Source organism: Mustela nivalis (assembly GCF_964662115.1).
Source record: "Mustela nivalis genome assembly, chromosome: 14".
Classification (NCBI taxonomy): Eukaryota; Metazoa; Chordata; class Mammalia; order Carnivora; family Mustelidae; genus Mustela; species Mustela nivalis.
In genome coordinates this window covers 66,561,567-66,579,131 of record NC_139033.1, presented here as the reverse complement: position 1 = coordinate 66,579,131, position 17,565 = coordinate 66,561,567, and the positions used below count along the sequence as shown (strand labels likewise).

Here is a 17,565-nt window from a genome sequence, read left to right as displayed (position 1 = left end):
ATTATTGTTTCTAAAAATTAAAAATGTTTACCCTATTTTGCCCATATCCTTTCTTGCAGTTTAAGTACCCTTCAGCCTTTCTTCATTAGAACTACATGAGTCCCAAAGGCAGTGGTCTTCTCTTATGTTCTGTGTCAGACTCAATTAGAATTAAAAATACATATAACAGCTATCTTGCGTGTCCTTTGTTAAGTACTTTAGCATTAGCAGTTTTGCTCTTCATCCAAGACTTCCTGCCATAATCTATTTTAATCCCAGAAGACTTGAGCCTACATAAACACAGTTACTGTTAGCAAATGCACAGGCTATGTCAGAACATGGATCTCCATTTATAGTGAACCTCTAATTATATGCTTGCCCCTACTATTATAAAGGAAGTAACTAAAGTAACTCACTTTAGGTGGAGAAAATTTTATTCTACTAGCTGTCACAGACTAAAAGCAGTAATGTTGCTGATATACTTTTGTGACCTCAGGGTAAAAGGAAGGGAAATACATTCTCCAAACTAATGGGACCTGGCTCATTATTCAGAGCCCAGAGTCTAGTGACTTAATAGTGTAGCATTAGACTCATAAACTCAGATCAGCTGCTTTAGAGATGGTAAATGTATAAGTAAAATACTGTGTTTTTTTTTTTTCTTTTTAGGTTTGCAAGTAAAAGTAACCAAGCTCAAAAAGGAACGAATTTTGTAAGTATTAGTGTATAACAATGATATCCTATGTTTAAAGTAATTGATACTAATGTCCTATTTGGTCTTAATGTCTTATTCATAAGAAATTAGCTTTTTTTTTTTTTAAGATTTTATTTATTTATTTGACAGAGATCACAAGTAGGCAGAGAGGTAGGCAGAGAGGGAGAGGGGAAAGCAGGCTCCCCACTGAGCAGAGAGCCCAATGCAGGGCTCAATCCCAGGATCCTGGGATCATGACCTGAGCTGAAGGCAGAGGCTCAACCCACTGAGCCACCCATTATAAGAAATTAGCGTTACAGCATGCTGGGATTTCTGAACTGATCTAAGAAATGGGAACAATTGAGACCCTTTTATTTAATCAGTTTGAAATTACCAGAGGTTCCCCTGAATTGTTTTGGTTATTAAGCCTAGAATCAGATCTGAATTTCTAAGTCAGAAGCAGATTTTAGTCATGGCTCCCTAGGGCTTCCACATTCAGTAATCTGAAACAGATGGCATCATAGAGTATTATTGCTCATAACAAAAATTATTATCATTGTGACTAATATTGAATTTGCTCTGTGGTATATACATACCAATGGGCCTCAGTTACTTCATATTCCTAGAGCTTCCAAGGCTCTAACCAAAAGCTGGAGTTAACAGCCACCCATCAAAACATACCCAGTTGTTTTTCTCCATTATAATCTGAAAATGAAAATTTGGGAAGTTTCCTTTCACACCTAGAAAATCATGTATGGGAAATAACTTAGATTCAGAAATATAAAATCATAAATTTTAAAACGGGATTTTTTGAAGAGTGATTTTATGATGCTATTTAATTAGCAATATTTTTAAATGCTTTATATTATTGAGAGTATACATATTCCTGCCTTACGGTTGTCATTTTAAATATCTTAACCACAGAATTATCCCTTTCTCTGTTTCTTATGTTTAGTTCCCACAACTGAGAGATGTTTCTTAACTTATAGAGGAAATTAAGCCTTTCCTGAATAGTAAACTTAGGGTGTGTATCTTATTAGTTAGAATTTTGCAAAGTTCTCCAAGTATCTCCCCATGAGATACTTATTAATTACAAAGGGCAAAATTATAATATTATAGCAGAGAAACCAGGCAGAATTCATCTCAGTTAAACTATCAAAGTTAACTAGAAATCAGATATGTCAGTCTTATTTACCTCCTGATTTGATGCACTAAGAAGAGCACAACATTACTCCTGTTGTACTCTTACCAAAAATGCATAGCCCATGTTTTATCATGGGGAAATATGGAAAAACCCAAGTTGAAGGACAAAATAACTGACCTTTACTTTTCAAGATGTCAGGATTGTGAAAGACAAAGAAGGATGGACAGATTATCACAGATTTAAGGAGAATTACATTAAATGCAATGTGGGGTCCTCGGTTAGATCCTGGAACAGAAAAATGACATTAGAGGGACAATTGGAAAAATTTGAGTGAAGTCTGTAGATTAGTTAATAGTATTGTATCAATGTTAATTTCTTGATTTTCATAGTTGTATTATGGCTATGCAAGATGTGAAATTTTGAGAAGTCGAGTGATATACAGATACTCTATTCTATGTTTATAACTTGTTTATAGTAAGTCTGAAATTATTTTAAGATGAAACATTAAAAAAATTGAAAAAAATTAACATTCATTCCCTGAGTCTAGAGAAACCAACTTCTCTTCAAGCAACTGTCGGATATTCAAGAAATTCAGTATTCTTTAGCAAGGAATGAGAACGAAATGGCTGTTGCATAGGTGATCAAAAACGTCACTAGTTAGATTAGCTGCCTGTGCAGCTCTTAAGGCATGATTTGCTTTTATGGCACAAATTACCTTTTGTTTCTATGGGCAATACGGATTTCAAAAACTCTGTAGCTTTTTAGTGTATTTTAATTAGTATTGATAGTTTATGTATCTCAGAATTATCTGCATAGTTGCAGAAGAAAACTCTATATGTAAGTTCTTCCCATGGTAAGAGTTATGTCAAAAATAAATACATTGAAACTGTGTCAGTTGATTGAGAAAAACAGGATCGTTCTCTTGGTTAATAAGTAAAATTTCTCTTTTTTAATTCACTTGAAATAAAAAGGGTGAAACATTATTGTTTTACTTAGGAATAAATACACTTCTTTTCTTTTCTTTTTTTAAGATTTTATTTATTTATTTGACAGACAGAAATTACAAGTAGACAGAGAGGCAGGCAGAGAGAGGAAGGGAAGCAGGCTCGCTGCCGAGCAGAGAGCCCGAAGCGGGGCTCAATCCCAGGACTCTGGGATCATGACCTGAGCCGAAGGCAGAAGCTTTAACCCACTGAGCCACCCAGGCACCCTAATACACTTCTTTTCAATGATGAAAAAAATTTTTTTAAGATCTTATTTATTTATTTGACAGAGATCACAAGTAGGCAGAGAGGCAGGCAGAGTGAGGGGGAAGCAGGCTGCCCGCAGAGCATAGAGCCTGATGTGGGGCTCAATCCCAGGACCCTGGGATCATGACCTGAGCCGAAGGCAGAGGCTTTAACCCACTGAGCCACCCAGCCACCCCTGATGAAAATATTTTTAATGATTTGAGTGTACTTATTCTGTTGTTTTCATCTCCATTTTTATTTATAGCCCAACTAGTGTTGGTTGCTACAAACATTGCTAATCACAAGATAAGTACCATACCAAACTTAATTCCCTCTGGCTCTTTTTTTTTTTGAGAGAGAGAGAGAGTGCAGGCAGTACAGGAGCAGAGAGTGGGGCAAAGGGAGAGAGAGCGTCTTAAGCAGTTTCCACCTCAGAGTGGAGCTCATCTCTGAGCTCCATCTCACCACCTTGAGATCAAGACCTAAGCCGAAAATGAGTGAGATGCTTACCTGACTGAGCCACCCAGGCGCCCCACTTCTGCTTTTCTACTACCAAACACATAATGTTTCAGAGTTGATCAGTAGTTAGACAATGAGTTCTTTATATTGTGCCTTGGTTCCTTGTTGATTAATGATCTTCTTTATGCTGGATTAACAACCATTGATTAGAATGACATCCTTTAATCACAATGTTGGTCACTTTTAAGAAGCAGTACTGAGGGGCACCTGGGTGGCTCAGTGGGTTAAAGCCTCTGCCTTCAGCTCAGGTCATGATCTCAGGGTCTTGGGATCGAGGCCCACATCGGGCTCTCTGCTCAGCAGGGAATCTGCTTCCTCCTCTCTCTCTGCCTGCCTCTCTGCCTACTTGTCATCTCTGTCTGTCAAATAGATAAATAAAATCTTTAAAAAAAAAAAAAAAAAAAAAAGAAGCAGTACTGAGGGGCACCTGGGTGGCTCAGTCAGTTAAGCATCTGCCTCCAGCTCAGGTCATAATCCCAGGGTCCTGGGATTGAGTCAGGCATGGAGCCCTGTGTCAGGCTGCCTGCTCAGTGGGGAGCCTGCCACTCCCTTTCCCTCTGGTGCTCCCCCTGCTTGTGCTCTCTCGCTCTGTCAAATAAATAAACAAAATCTTAAAAAAAAATTAAGAAGCAATACTGAAACCCAGAAATTACTGTGTTTGCTATTTGACTGCACATTTCAAACTTCATTCACTACATGTTTTTAAAGGAATTTAGTTTTATTAAAATGGATCCTTCATGTAGGTCTAGTGATTCTATTTTCTAAAATATTACTATTTTAAATGATAGATTTATAACTACAAGGTAATATTTCCTCTTAGCTTGAATCAGAATATTTCCCTGAAGTTGAGTCATGATGCATAATTAGAAACAGTCTAGATTTGTTTATCACAAATATACTTTTTTATTAGACATTTTACACAGAATGTATTTTGCTATACCTATAACCAACCTATAATATAGGTTACCAATTGGTAACCTGTATTACCAATCAGCTACATGAGAAATATTAAGTTTGTAAATGACTGCCAAATTTTACTTTCTCAAAGATCATCTATAACACTTGTGATTTTTTTTTTGAAGATTTTGTTTATTTACTTATTTGAGAGACAGAGAATGAGCAGGGGGAGAGGCAGAGGGAGAGGGAGAAGCACACTCCCCACTGAGCAAGGAGCCTGATTCAGGGCTCCATCCCAGGACCCTGGGATCATGACCTGAGCCCAAGACAGATGTTTAACTGACTAAGCCACCCAGGCACCTGAGGTTGGTTATTTGTATAGTAGTAACCAGCTTCCTTTGGTTGAGGTCCAAGGTAGACCTATCTTACAATATATTTCACTCTTAATTTTTTTTGAAAGTGCATGACTGGTTTTTGTACCATTTAGAATTCACCAGTTTGCTTTCTTAAGGAATTTGTTAAGTTATTCATGTAACCCCATTATGTTTACCACTGAGTTGACAATTTTTTTAATATTTTAATTTTTTATTAATATATAATATATTATTAGCCCCAGGAGTACAGGTCTATGAATTGCCAGGTTTACACACTTCACAGCGCTGCACTCACCATAGCACATACCCTCCCCAATGTCCATAACCCAGCCACCCCCTCCCCCAGGACATGAATTTTTTTTTTAAGATTTTTAAAATTTATTTGGCAGAGAGGGAGAGAGAGACAGTGAGAGGGGGGATACAAGCAGAGGGAGTGGGAGAGGGAGAAGCAGGCTTCCCGCTGAGCAGGGAGTCCAGTGTGGGGCTCGATCCCAGGATCCTGGGATCATGACCTGAGCTGAAGGCAGGCACTTAAGGACTGAGCCACCCAGGCACCCCGAATATTTTTTTAATTGAGATTAGTTTTAATTTAAACTTAGGCCATAAGTCTATTTGGTTTTAAAACAAATGCTGTTATATTCTGAATCATTCTAAATAGACTGGAAAAGAATATGTATATGTAGGAAAAATCAAATATCACATTACTATTACAAAGTTTTCTCTTTTGTTCATAATTTAAGAAAAAACATTTTGCTATGACCTTTTCATTCCTTTAGAGAAAAAGAGAGTGTAATTCTTCAATGTATGATCTGGAATGTAATATTTTATTGTTATATTTTTATGATACAGGTTATTTAGATTAAAAATAAATTCAAATGGGTGCTGGCAGCTAACAGTCTGTTAACTTCGAAAAAGTGTTCAATTTTCCCCCCAAATTTAGATAAGTTCTTAGTTCTTAGTTTGGTTATATTTGTTTGCAAAGTAGGATCAATGAAATCTTGGTACTACCTCTGAATTAAATACATTTTCTAGAAGTACGAATAGACAATTTTTTAAAAGATTTTATTTATTTATTTCACAGAGAGAGAGATCACAAGTAGGCAGAAAGGCAGAGAGAGGGGGGGAAACAGGCTCCTCGCTGAGCAGGAAGTCCAATGTGGGGCTCAATCCCAGAACCCTGAGCCAAAGGCACTTAACCACTGAGCCACCCATGTGCCCCAACAATCTTTTGTTAATTGAGTGAGAAACAGCCAAATTAATGAGTTTCAGCTATCACTATATTATATCCAAAATTTCAGAACTATATGCAGTAGACTGTTACTCTTTCTCTTTGATGTATTGATTTTTCCTTTTTCATTTAATGTGAATTATTCAACCAGAATGTACAAAGTATCCTCTCTATTGGGTATCTGACATTTTTACTTAGTTGTTTGACTCTGTTTTGCTGCCAGTTATATTACATTCTAGCCATTTTGATACAGTCATTTTGACATCTACTATTTGTAGTGGACTAGTTGTCATCTGATATTCTAGACCCTTGAGGGGACTGGGGAAGATGTTTCAATCACAGTATTATCTTTTTCATCTTTAAGACCATAGAGAAAATCCCAGTCAAATTTCTAGTGGGTTTTCTTAGAATTAAATTATATATGCATACTTTATATAATAATGTGATCTTTTTTAAAAATATGATGGAGAGGTAGAATATGACATTACCTTTGAAAATAAACAGGTGGGCGCCTGGGTGGCTCAGTGGGTTAAGCCACTGCCTTCGGCTCAGGTCATGATCTCAGGGTCCTGGGATCGAGTCCCGCATCGGGCTCTCTGCTCGGCGGGGAGCCTGCTTTCCTCTCTCTCTCTCTCTGCCTGCCTCTCTGTCTACTGTGATCTCTCTCTCTGTCAAATAAATAAATAAAATCTTTAAAAAAAATAATAAAATAAATAAATAAAAAGAAAATAAACAGGTAATCTACTAGAAGAACATTTTTAGATGTCTTTGTTTTTTCTTGACTATGAAATCACAATGATAAGCACGTAAATAGAATTTACTGAGTGCTTGTACTATTCTGCATGCTATGCATACATTAGTGTTTAGTCCTTGCAAATACTTTATTAGATAAATGGTAATGTATCTTCATTTTTTGAGGCACAAAGAGTTTCGATAACTTGCACTGGGTCACACAGCTGACAACTGAGAGCTGAGATTCAAAACTAGGTGTTAGGATATACGGATATATGGTTCATGTACTTCCATTCCACTGCTAGGTCTGGCTAAAAATTAATGCCAAATAAGTTTAGGCAATACAAACATTAATAAGAAAGTATATATCTCCCATAATTGGAATAGAGATGAGTGGAGATACCTGTTACTTACATTAACAAATGTAGACAAAATAATAAACAGTGTACACTTTAATAGCATTTTTTACAACATAGAGTCAATGATGGCATTAGAATCCACTCCTTCCTCTGTGTTCCAGCATTGTATAATGAATGCCCGGTACTTAGAATAATACCTTCACAATACATAAAAACACTGCAGAATAAATTCTAGTATAATTTGAACTGTGATTAACAAGATATTTAAACTTTACCTTTGGAGTTATTTATTTTAGTATAAGAAATACATGTTATGGGTAGGACCATAATTTGGGGTTCTTATAGTAGAATTCTCCTGTTATGATAATTATCCTATTACAACTTTTCTATAAACTTATTTCTTGACTTTCAGAGACGCACAGAGACTAGAGGAATTCTTCACCAAAAATCAACAGCTGAGAGAGCAACAGAAAGTCCTCCATGAAACCATTAAAGTTTTAGAAGATCGGTGAGTCTGGTTCTTAGGTGTTCTCGAGTAGGAGGTGATTCCTCCTGCATAGAACATTGGTTTTGACTTATAAACAGTTCTGGGACTAAAAGTGCCCTTTTCCAACCTGATGTCAACTTTGAATAAATACTGTATGAAATTAAGGATATATACTTACAAGTTTGTTTTTTATTTTTTACAGCAATCTCATCAATTTACCCTTTAAGTAATATTTCTTTATCTGGTGTTTGATATAGGACAAGCTTAAGAATAGCTCTAAGTACTTAGAATTAATGTTCTGATTCATTTGATGGCTTAATTCCATTTTTACATCTAAGTAGGTGGAAACTGCTTCACAATTCTATTTATCTTCATATTTCCCTTTTCCCCCTTCATATTTCTCTATTTGCAAGCAGTCTAGGAATTCTTCTTTCTGAGTATTTCTACAATAATGCCTATCACTTACTTTACTTCCAGATACATACTTTACTTTTCACTCTATGAGATTAACACCCTAGATTTAGAAAAGACTTCCAGGATTTGCTATATTCCTCCATCTGAACTGTAAGTGATATCTAAGACCTTGAATTACCTATAACAAATAACAGTTAATAATTTTCTTTTGTTATTATTTTGTATATGTTACAGAAGGGCTGGTGGTTTGAGTTTGCCTCTGTACCTTTAGTGGTGGGATAATCTACTCCACACCTGGGCAGACTACAGTTGTATATTTGTCTTCCACAACTGCTGTCCCAGAGGGTGCACATTTACTGCAGTAGGCAGCCTGTTGTGGAATAAAGCTGCATAGGCTTCGGAGTCATAGCTGTGAATTTGAATTTCAAGTTTATACTGTGCCCTTGATTCAGATTCATAAATATTTGAGTCTTTACTATGATCTAGGTGTTGCTCTTAGGTGCTAGGGATAATACTGTCCATGGTATGTCATGGAGCTGATATTTAATTTACAGAGGTTTGGAGTGAGTCATACAAATAAGGTGATTTCAGACTGTAATTGCTATGAAGAAATAAAATGGAATGGTATAAGTAAGTGTGATAGACATTGATTTGGAAGTGAAGGGATGGGTGTCAAGGATGGCCTTTCAGAGGAGGTGCCATTTGAACTGAGACCTGAATGATTCCGGTAAGAGCTAGTCACTTGAAGAACTAAACTTGAAGAGATAAAAAGAGAACACACAAATGCAGAAGTTTTAGGGAGAAAAAAGTTTTGAAACATTTGAAGAATAGGAAGTCCAGGGATGTCTGCGTGGCTCATTCGTTACGCAGCTGCCTTCAGCTCAGGTCATGATCCCTGGCTCCTGGGATCAAGCCCTGCGTGGCATCAGGCTCCCCACTCAGCAGGAAGCCTGCTTCTCTCTCCCACTCGCCCTGCTTGTGTTCCCTCTCTTACTGTGTCTCTCTCTGTCAAATAAATAAAGTCTTTAACCCACTGAGCCACCCAGGTGCCCCCTCTGTCAAATAAATAAAGTCTTAAAAAAAAAATAGAAAGTCCACTGTGGTTCTTAATTAATAGGAGGGTTAATGATAGGAGATAATATTGGAAAGGTGGGAGTAACTAGATTATGTAGGATCATGGGCAAAAAGTTTGATTTGAATTGCAATGGGAAGCAGTTGGAGGGTTTAAGTAGGGAAATTACAAACGGATATGAGCAGATATTGACAGCAACTATTATATCCACATGTAGATTTCAAGTAGATGGTTATATATGTGAGTTTGAAACTAACTAGAGAAATTCAGGCTGGAGAAAAGAATTTGAATGTCATCCTCTGCATATAAATGGGATTTAAAAACCTAGAGACTGGATAAGAGATCTAAGGACATCTTAAAGGGTATTGGAAGAAAATTGGAAGAGGTGTTAGTGCAGAATCCTTGGACATACTAATTAAGCTTTAATGAAGAATAAGGCCCGGCCAACAAAAAAAAATTGTGAAACAAAAATTATCAGAGTGGAAGAAAAGCCAAGAATATATGACATGACACTAGCCATACCTTCTCAGGGCTACCTGGATGATTAAATAAGATTAATACAATTAAAAGTACATATAGCGATTTTTAGAAACTTCTGGTATCCCTCCTAATTGGTGACTGTGAGATGTTTAAATGAGAGGAATTACTCAGTAAAGGTAAATTAGATAATAAAAAGTTATAATTTTATATGGCTGCTTTATGTTCTACTACTGCTGTTATAATAGACTTTCCTTAGAGAAAACAAAGTATTTTACTAAATCTAAGAAATAGTTACTGTGTGGAGTAGATAAAATGCATTAAAAAAAAATCTGAACAAAGCAGTTAAGCCATGATTGTCTAATAGATTTCAGTATTTTTAAAAGCATTTTTGGCAGTCATAGGAAACTTGTATTTCATCTGTCATTGAAAGGGAAAATTTGTACTCATAATCAGAGGACTTAGTGTTGTGCAACTATTTTTCAAATACTAGACTAAATGTCCTCTTTTTGTCTTACTCATAGGTTTACATTTAAATATGTTTTTTAGGAGACCTTTTCTGACTTTCTAGAGTGGATTTAGTTCTGCTGAGTGCTTTCTTTCATAGTACCCTTTATTTCCACTGTCATGATTCTTTGCCATAATTACTTTTTTATTGCCTCTCTTTTTCTAATACACTATAAACTCTTTAAAAGAAAAGACAGGGCACTGTTGTATTTTAGCACATACAGTACTCTTTATACACGTTTTGAAATCTTTATACACGTTTTGAAATCTTTATACACGTTTGAGGAAATCTTGTTGGGGTATAGCAAACAATTGAGCATACTTGTTAATCTGCTAAGTTTTCCAATTGCAAAATGAAAGGTTTTTCTTCCTCCCTATGACCAAACTGAAATATAACTCACGATAGTTGTTGCTTTCTGATCTTACAAGTAGAATTACTCTTCTTTCCCTGTTACCTATATATAGCGACTGAAATTGCATTCATTCTCCTGTGAAATTGAGGCTGTTTCTTTCTCTGATAGCATCAGTGGAAAATAGGCAAGAGGAAAGTGGTGGAACCTTGCTGATGGAAATAGGAGCTAGCATATTTTCTCACATTCATTTAAATTTAAACTAGGATCTGGAAGCAATCAAGAGTTGACGCTTTTCCACAGATATTGTTATCAAGAATGGCAGTTAATTGGAGAAAACTAGAAGTAATAAAGAAGCTAGGGAATATTGTTTCATTTTTTAGCTATCTATATCAGTGTCATTTTTGAACTTGAAAACTAGGGATTCCAAGGAATTCTTTTTGATGATACGTCATAACATTTTAATGTATTAGATTTGATTTCTTAGAAACAATAGCATTCAATTCTTACTGACAAACTGACTAGTAGAATGACATTTAAATAATTCATGAGAATTGTTCAATGCCATTTACCTCTTTCAGTGTTTTTCAGTGATTTTTTTCTTTTTCTGTTTTTTATTTTACTTTTTATTTATTTTTTAAGTAAGCTTTACACCCAGCATGGGGCTTGAACTCACTACACTGAGATCAAGGGTCACATGCTCTATTGACTGAGCCAGTCAGCCACCCTTTCAATGACTTTTCAATGTCGTGTTCTCTTTGGCCCTTATGGCTTAGTAATTCTGTGTATAAATTATTTACCACAGTCAGGTCAGCTATTTCATTGTTTATTACAAGGACCCTAAGCTATTAATTACAGCAATGTTTAAAAGAGAAATGTAAATACGAAATGTCAGGTACTTTAAGCAAATAGTTAAAATTGAGTTGCCTCTTATAACAGTTTAATAGTGTTTTGGTTTTGGAATGGTTTACAGAGACTTATTTTCTTTGGAATTTTAAAGGCATAAATAGACTTTACCGTTAGCTGTAGAAATGCTTGAGAATCTAAAGACACAAGTATTATAGCAGAAAGACAAGAAAGTGTATATACTTTTTAGTACCTTAATACTCAAAAAGATGTCATACAAAGTATTCGAGAATATAATACTGTTAAATTTAAATGCTATAATGAAATGAATATGCTATCTAGCTTATTTTATGTTCCTCCTTTTGAATTTTTATTCAGGTAATGCATGTACATTATAAAGATACATAGTTACCATAAAAAAAGGTATTTTGTACCTGTCTTTCCCACCCCTGTCAGTCACAGTTCTTAGTTTTCCAAAGTTTTAAATGATGTATTTGCTTTTTTTTTTTTTTTTTTAAGATTTTATTTATTTGAGAGAGAGAAGGAGCACACGAATGGAGGAAGGGCAGAGGGAGAATGCCAAGCAGACTCCCCACTGAGCAGGGAACCTGTTGCAGGGCTCCATCCCAGGACCCCAGGATCTTGATCTGAGCCAAACTGAGACCCTTAAATGACTGAGTCACCCATGCACCCCATCAATGATGTATTTTTACTTTAATACTTGATTTATCAATTTGAGATAATATCTGCTTACTTCTTACTATGATAATGAGAATTCTTTTTATCTCTCACGTATTTTTGAATAGTTACTATTTTAGTTCTTCTATGTTACCTTTGAACCTTAATACATACATTTATGTAAAAGTATGTCTTTACGAGGAATATATTTTAGGAAAATGTCTGAACAGTCTCCCTGAACTTACCACTATATTTGGAGGCAGGTATTGATATTTCAACCTTTCCCTGTGTCATTCTTCTCTTCTACTTCCCACCCTGTGTTAATCTGAATCTTTCCATGTAAATAATATTGACAGTCTTGACAATGGTTACATTGTTTTCTCTTACCAGATCTCAATTTTTTGTATTTGGGTTATAATTTAATTATAGAAGCCGAAAAATAGTAAATAGTGTTTATTTATTGACTCTGTAAATACTCTCTGCTAGGCCAGGATAACATTTTCTTCTCTATAGATCCGATGTCATGACCTCTGTGCCACTCAAGGAGACTGTTTCTAATGTCCAAGCCACATAGTTACTTTTTTACTCTGTTTCAAATCAGCTGCTCAAATTAACCTCAAATCAGCCCATAATGTGCTATGACAAGGACATACTTTTATGAGCTTGGCTGTGCTTGTCCTAGAAGTTGTAACTACTTTTTTTCATGTTGAGATAAGAAACATGTCTTCCTTACTAGGTCATTAATATTATGTAGTGTGTTAGTTATTCTATTTATTGATTGTAATCCTTTTTGTTCCTTTTCTTGAAGGCATACTTCTTGGGCTAAAAAACTTTCTGTACTAGTTTGGAGCATTTACTTTCTCGGTTATTCTACAACTGCCATTCTGGGATTTCTCTTCACTGGATCCCTACATTAAGTCCATTATTTCCTTCAAGTTAGCAGATAATTATGGGGTACCAGCTTTGTGCCAGACACTATTTAGACCTTGAATATATACCAATGAAAAGGTTGATAAAATGTGGGCCTATTTTTCCTTTTATTAGTTTTTTATGCTCATTTTCTTATAGCTCACCCTCAAATAACTACAGAAAAGTACAGAGGAAGTAAATTTTCAGAGTCCTTGCTTGTCTAAAAATGTTGTTTTCTATTGATTTAGAGAATATTTTAAATAGATATAAAATTCTAGGTTCAAAATAGATTTCCTCCAGACTGAAGACATTTTCTCATTGTCTCTTAGCACCCAGTGTTGATAAAACTGATACCATTCTAATGTTATTCCTTTATAGATAATAAATTTTTTTTATCTCCTGGAATTTAAGACCTTCTTATCATTCTAAAATTATGTGAGGGAAGGGTATGTATGTTTCCTTCAATGTGTTGGACACTCAGCCTGTTAACCTGAAGGCTGGTATCTCTTAGGGTATGGCAATTTTTTTCTGTTATTTCCCCTCTCCATTTTTGAGTTTTCTCCTCCTGGAGCAGTTCTCAGCCATAAACCGATTCTTTATAATCTTTTCTCTGATTTCTGTCACTTATTTTTTTCCCCCATGTTCTAGAATATTTCTTTTCTATTTTATTTTCCAACCCTACTATTAAGATTATTTTGATAATCACATATTTAATCTTCAAGAACTTTTTATTGTTTATTGACCATTTCTTTATATGTGCATGTATGCTGTGGCCTATTTTTATACTTTACCTTGTGATTCTTCTTTAACTCGTTTATTTAGGAGTACATTGTTTAGGATTCACGGATTTGTGGATTTTCCCAATTTTCTTCTGTTGGTGATTTCTAATTTAATTCCATTGTGATAGAAGAGCATGCTTTGTATGATTTCAGTGCTTTTAAACTTATTGAGACTTGTTTTGTGACCTAGGAAATGGTCCTGGCAAATGTTCTAAATGTGCATTCAGCGGTTGTAAGTGGCATGTTCTGTAGATGTCAGGTCAGGGTGGTGTTGGTTTTTTTCAGGTCTGCTAGATCTATGTTGATTTCCCATCTCACTTGATCTATCCATTACTGAGAGTGGAAATCTCCAACTATTATTGTTGAATTTGTTTTTTCCTTTTTTCCTTCAAATTGTTGGGTTTTGCTCTATGTATATTTTGGGGCTCTAGTTTTAGATGCCTATATTTATCACTGTTCTATTTTTGTAAGAAATTGACCCTTTTATTATAAAATTCACTGTGTTAGTAACACATTCTATCTTACAGTCTGTTTTGTCCGGTATTAGTTAAGGTAGATGCTCCAGCTTTCTTTTGGTTTTGTTTGCATGGTATATATTTTTTCCATCCTTTTGCCTTGAGTGTATTTGTATCTTGGAATCTAAAGTATGTCTATTGTAGGGACACCTGGGTGGCTCAGTCATTAACCAACTCTTGATTTGGGATCAGGTCATGATCTCACAGTGGTGAGAACAAGGCCCACATGGGGCTCTGCTCTCATAGGGGAGTTTACTAGAGTCTTTCTCTTTCACTCTCCCTCTGCACAGCCCCCTCACCCCCAATTCAGGATGCACATGCCATTTCTCTCTAAAATAAATGAATAAATCTTTTTTTTTTTTTAAAGCGTGTGTCTACTGTAGATAGCATAAAGTTGATTCATTTTTTTGTTCTGACAGTTTCTGCCTTTTGATTGGAGTGTTTTATCAATTAATAATGTAATTATTGATACAGTTGGATTTATGCCATTTTGCTTTCTATACGTCTCATATCTTTTTTGTTCCTCATTTTCTGCCCACCCCTGCCCCCACCCAAGACTCACTTTTTTTGGAACTCTTATTATTGACATGGTAAACATTCTAGGATAATGCTCTGGTTTTCTTTTTTTTTTTTTTTCTTTTTTAAATATTTAATTTATTTATTTGACAGAGAGAGAAATCACAAGTAGGCAGAGCAGCAGGCAGAAAGTGGGGGGGCGGGAAGCAGGCTTCCTGCGGAAGAGAGAGCTCAGTCCCAGGACCCTTAGATCATGACCTGAGCCAAAGGCAGAGGCTTAACCCACTGTGCCACCCCGGTGCCGCAATGCTCTGGTTTTCTTATCTTTTCTATTTTCTCTTTGTTTTGGGGGGAGATTATCTCAACTTTATTTTCTCACCTTCTGTGGAGTTTGGATTTTTTCCTGCTACTATATTTTTAACTTCTAGGATTTTTTGTTTTTGTTCCCAGGATATTTCCTTTTACTGCAGTCCTGTTTTCATGTCAGTTTGGTCTCTTCTTCAGTTCTCCTGAGAGAACTGAACTTCAGTTCTTTACAGTTTGACAACGGTGGTATTTTTTTTTTCTTCTCTCTATGTAGCTTTAATTTTTAAAGATTTATTTATTTAGGAGAGAGAGAGAAAGCACATACAAGTGCAAGCTGGGGGAAGGGAGAGAGAGGGAATCTCCAGCAGACTCCCTGCTGAGCCGGAGCAGGATGCGGCACTTAGTGCAGGAGTTGATCTCATGACCCTGAGACAACAACCTGAGCCTACATCAAGAGTCAGACTCATAACCAACTGAGCCACCCAAGTACCCCCTTTTTTTTTTTTTTTTTAGTGTCTTTAGTCTCTTTTTTTAAAGAATTTATTTATTTGACAGAGAGAAATCACAAATAAGCAAAGAGGCAGGCAGAGAGAGAAAGAGGAGGAAGTAGGCTCCCTGCCAAACAGAGATCCCAAAGTGGGACTGGATCCCAGGACCCTGAACTCATGACCTGAGCCAAAGGCAGAGGCTTAACCCACTGAGCCACCCAGGCGCCCCATGTTTTAGTCTCTTACTTTATCTCAGCTGTCTGTTGATCTTCATTATCTATTCATATTTAAGAGAGGTGGATGAAAGTTGGAAGCTCTGAGTGGAATTGTGGGCTATGACCTTCCCTGCAGGTTGATCTGCCTTGTGTGTTTCACTGATAATTCTCTAATGTCAGTATCTTTAGATCTGATTTCCTAGAGGAGGCTCCTTTATTCTGCTTCCTGGAATGAAGGTTGGCTACCAAAGTGCTTTAAGCCAAATAGATGATGAGGGCCTAGGCTAGGGCCTGAGAATTTGGCATGCATAGACATTCATTTCATTATTTTACTCCTACCCTTATCTGTACCTCCCATCTCCCAAACCAGTGTCTGTTTAGACCCTGTAGAGACTCAGCTTGGAGTATTCTGCTGGGAATGGAAGGGGTGATCACTTGAGTGTTCAGAATATAAGAGAAAATATGTTGGTATGATGATTTCTTGAAATACTGTAAATCACTCACGCTGAGTACCAATTTTTTAAACTTCTGCAAATTCTGCTTTATATATCAGGTTGGTTCTAAGTCAGTACTGTCTGACAGTTTTCTGTGATAATGGAAATATTTTATATCTACACTGCGTAATATGGTAACATCTAGACATGTGGCTTTTGAGTACTTGAGCATAACTGAGTTCGATTTCAATTTTAATTTATTTAAATTGGAGTAGCCATTTGTGGCTGTGACTACCATATTGGACAACACAATTCTAGACTTTTCCCATCATTGGCTTAGGATTCAGCATTCTCAGGGAGTTTCAATTTTGTCCACCCACTGCCTAGCTTTAAGGTTTTTGTTTGTTTTCTCTCCCATTAGGCTTGTCCTGGTGGGTTTGTGTTTTTAAAAATATACATGTATCTTTGCTATAGTTTTGTAGGATCTTGGGAAGGAGCAAAAGTTGATGGAAATGTTAACTCTGTCATCTTTACTTAGATGTTTGTCATATAAAATGGTTCCAAAGATCTTGACTGTCCTAATTCCTGTCTTTGGAGCATACTCTAATTAAACTGTGATGTCCAATTCTTTATTTCTTCATTCTAGGCATTGTGATTTTATTATTGCATCCTATCTGTGATCTCTAATTTTTATTTTTTCATCCATATCAACATTGTTGATATCAGTTTTACTTTCTTGTAAAATTCCCTAGGTTCTTTTTGTTTGTTTTAGTTGTACAGTTTTAATTTTTTACCTCCTTAACTTATAAAATTCATGGCTTACACTACCATGCTATGACTTCCATAGACACTTAAATGCTTAGTTTCTTACTGACAGGTTATCAAGTTAAAGTTATTACTTCAGATTATTTATTTCCCAAATTCCTGCTATGGGGTATATGTCTTCTTTTTAACTATATTTTTTCCTGATTAACAAATAATAAAATTAGAGAAATTTTGAAAAAGAGAAAAATGCTAAGAAAAAAATCTCCTATAATACCGGTACCTATAACATAACTGTTATCAACATTTTGAGGTACACCTTTCTCTTTACCACTCCCCAGCCCCTATGTGCAATATATGTATTGCCCTCTTCCCTTCAGCACTCACAAATAATCAGTGAAAATTATTTTTAAAACTTTTTTTACATAATAGTACATCTGTGAATTTTTCTAACATTCGGGTTTTTTTTTTTAAAGAGTTTTTTTGCTCATTTGACAGAGGGAGAGAGATCACAAGTAGGCAGAGAGGCAGGCAGAGAGAGAGGGGAAGCAGGCTCCACACCAAGCAGAGAGCCTGAATTGGCGCTTGATTCCAGGATCCTGAGATTATGACCTGGGCTGAAGGCAGAAGCTTAACCTACTGAGCCACCCAGATGCCC

At 36.0% G+C, this 17,565-nt stretch overlaps 1 protein-coding gene across 2 annotated transcripts in view; it reads left to right on the top strand.

Annotated features, from left to right (window-relative positions):
- RBBP8 (RB binding protein 8, endonuclease) overlaps window positions 1-17,565 on the top strand; it is a 144,248-nt gene that overhangs the window by 34,074 nt on the left and 92,609 nt on the right. For both annotated transcript variants that reach the window (XM_082698745.1, XM_082698746.1), the window contains 2 exons: window positions 646-688; window positions 7,565-7,660. In XM_082698745.1, the coding sequence (XP_082554871.1) occupies window positions 646-688; window positions 7,565-7,660 (139 nt within the window). The remainder of the gene's footprint in view (window positions 1-645; window positions 689-7,564; window positions 7,661-17,565) is intronic.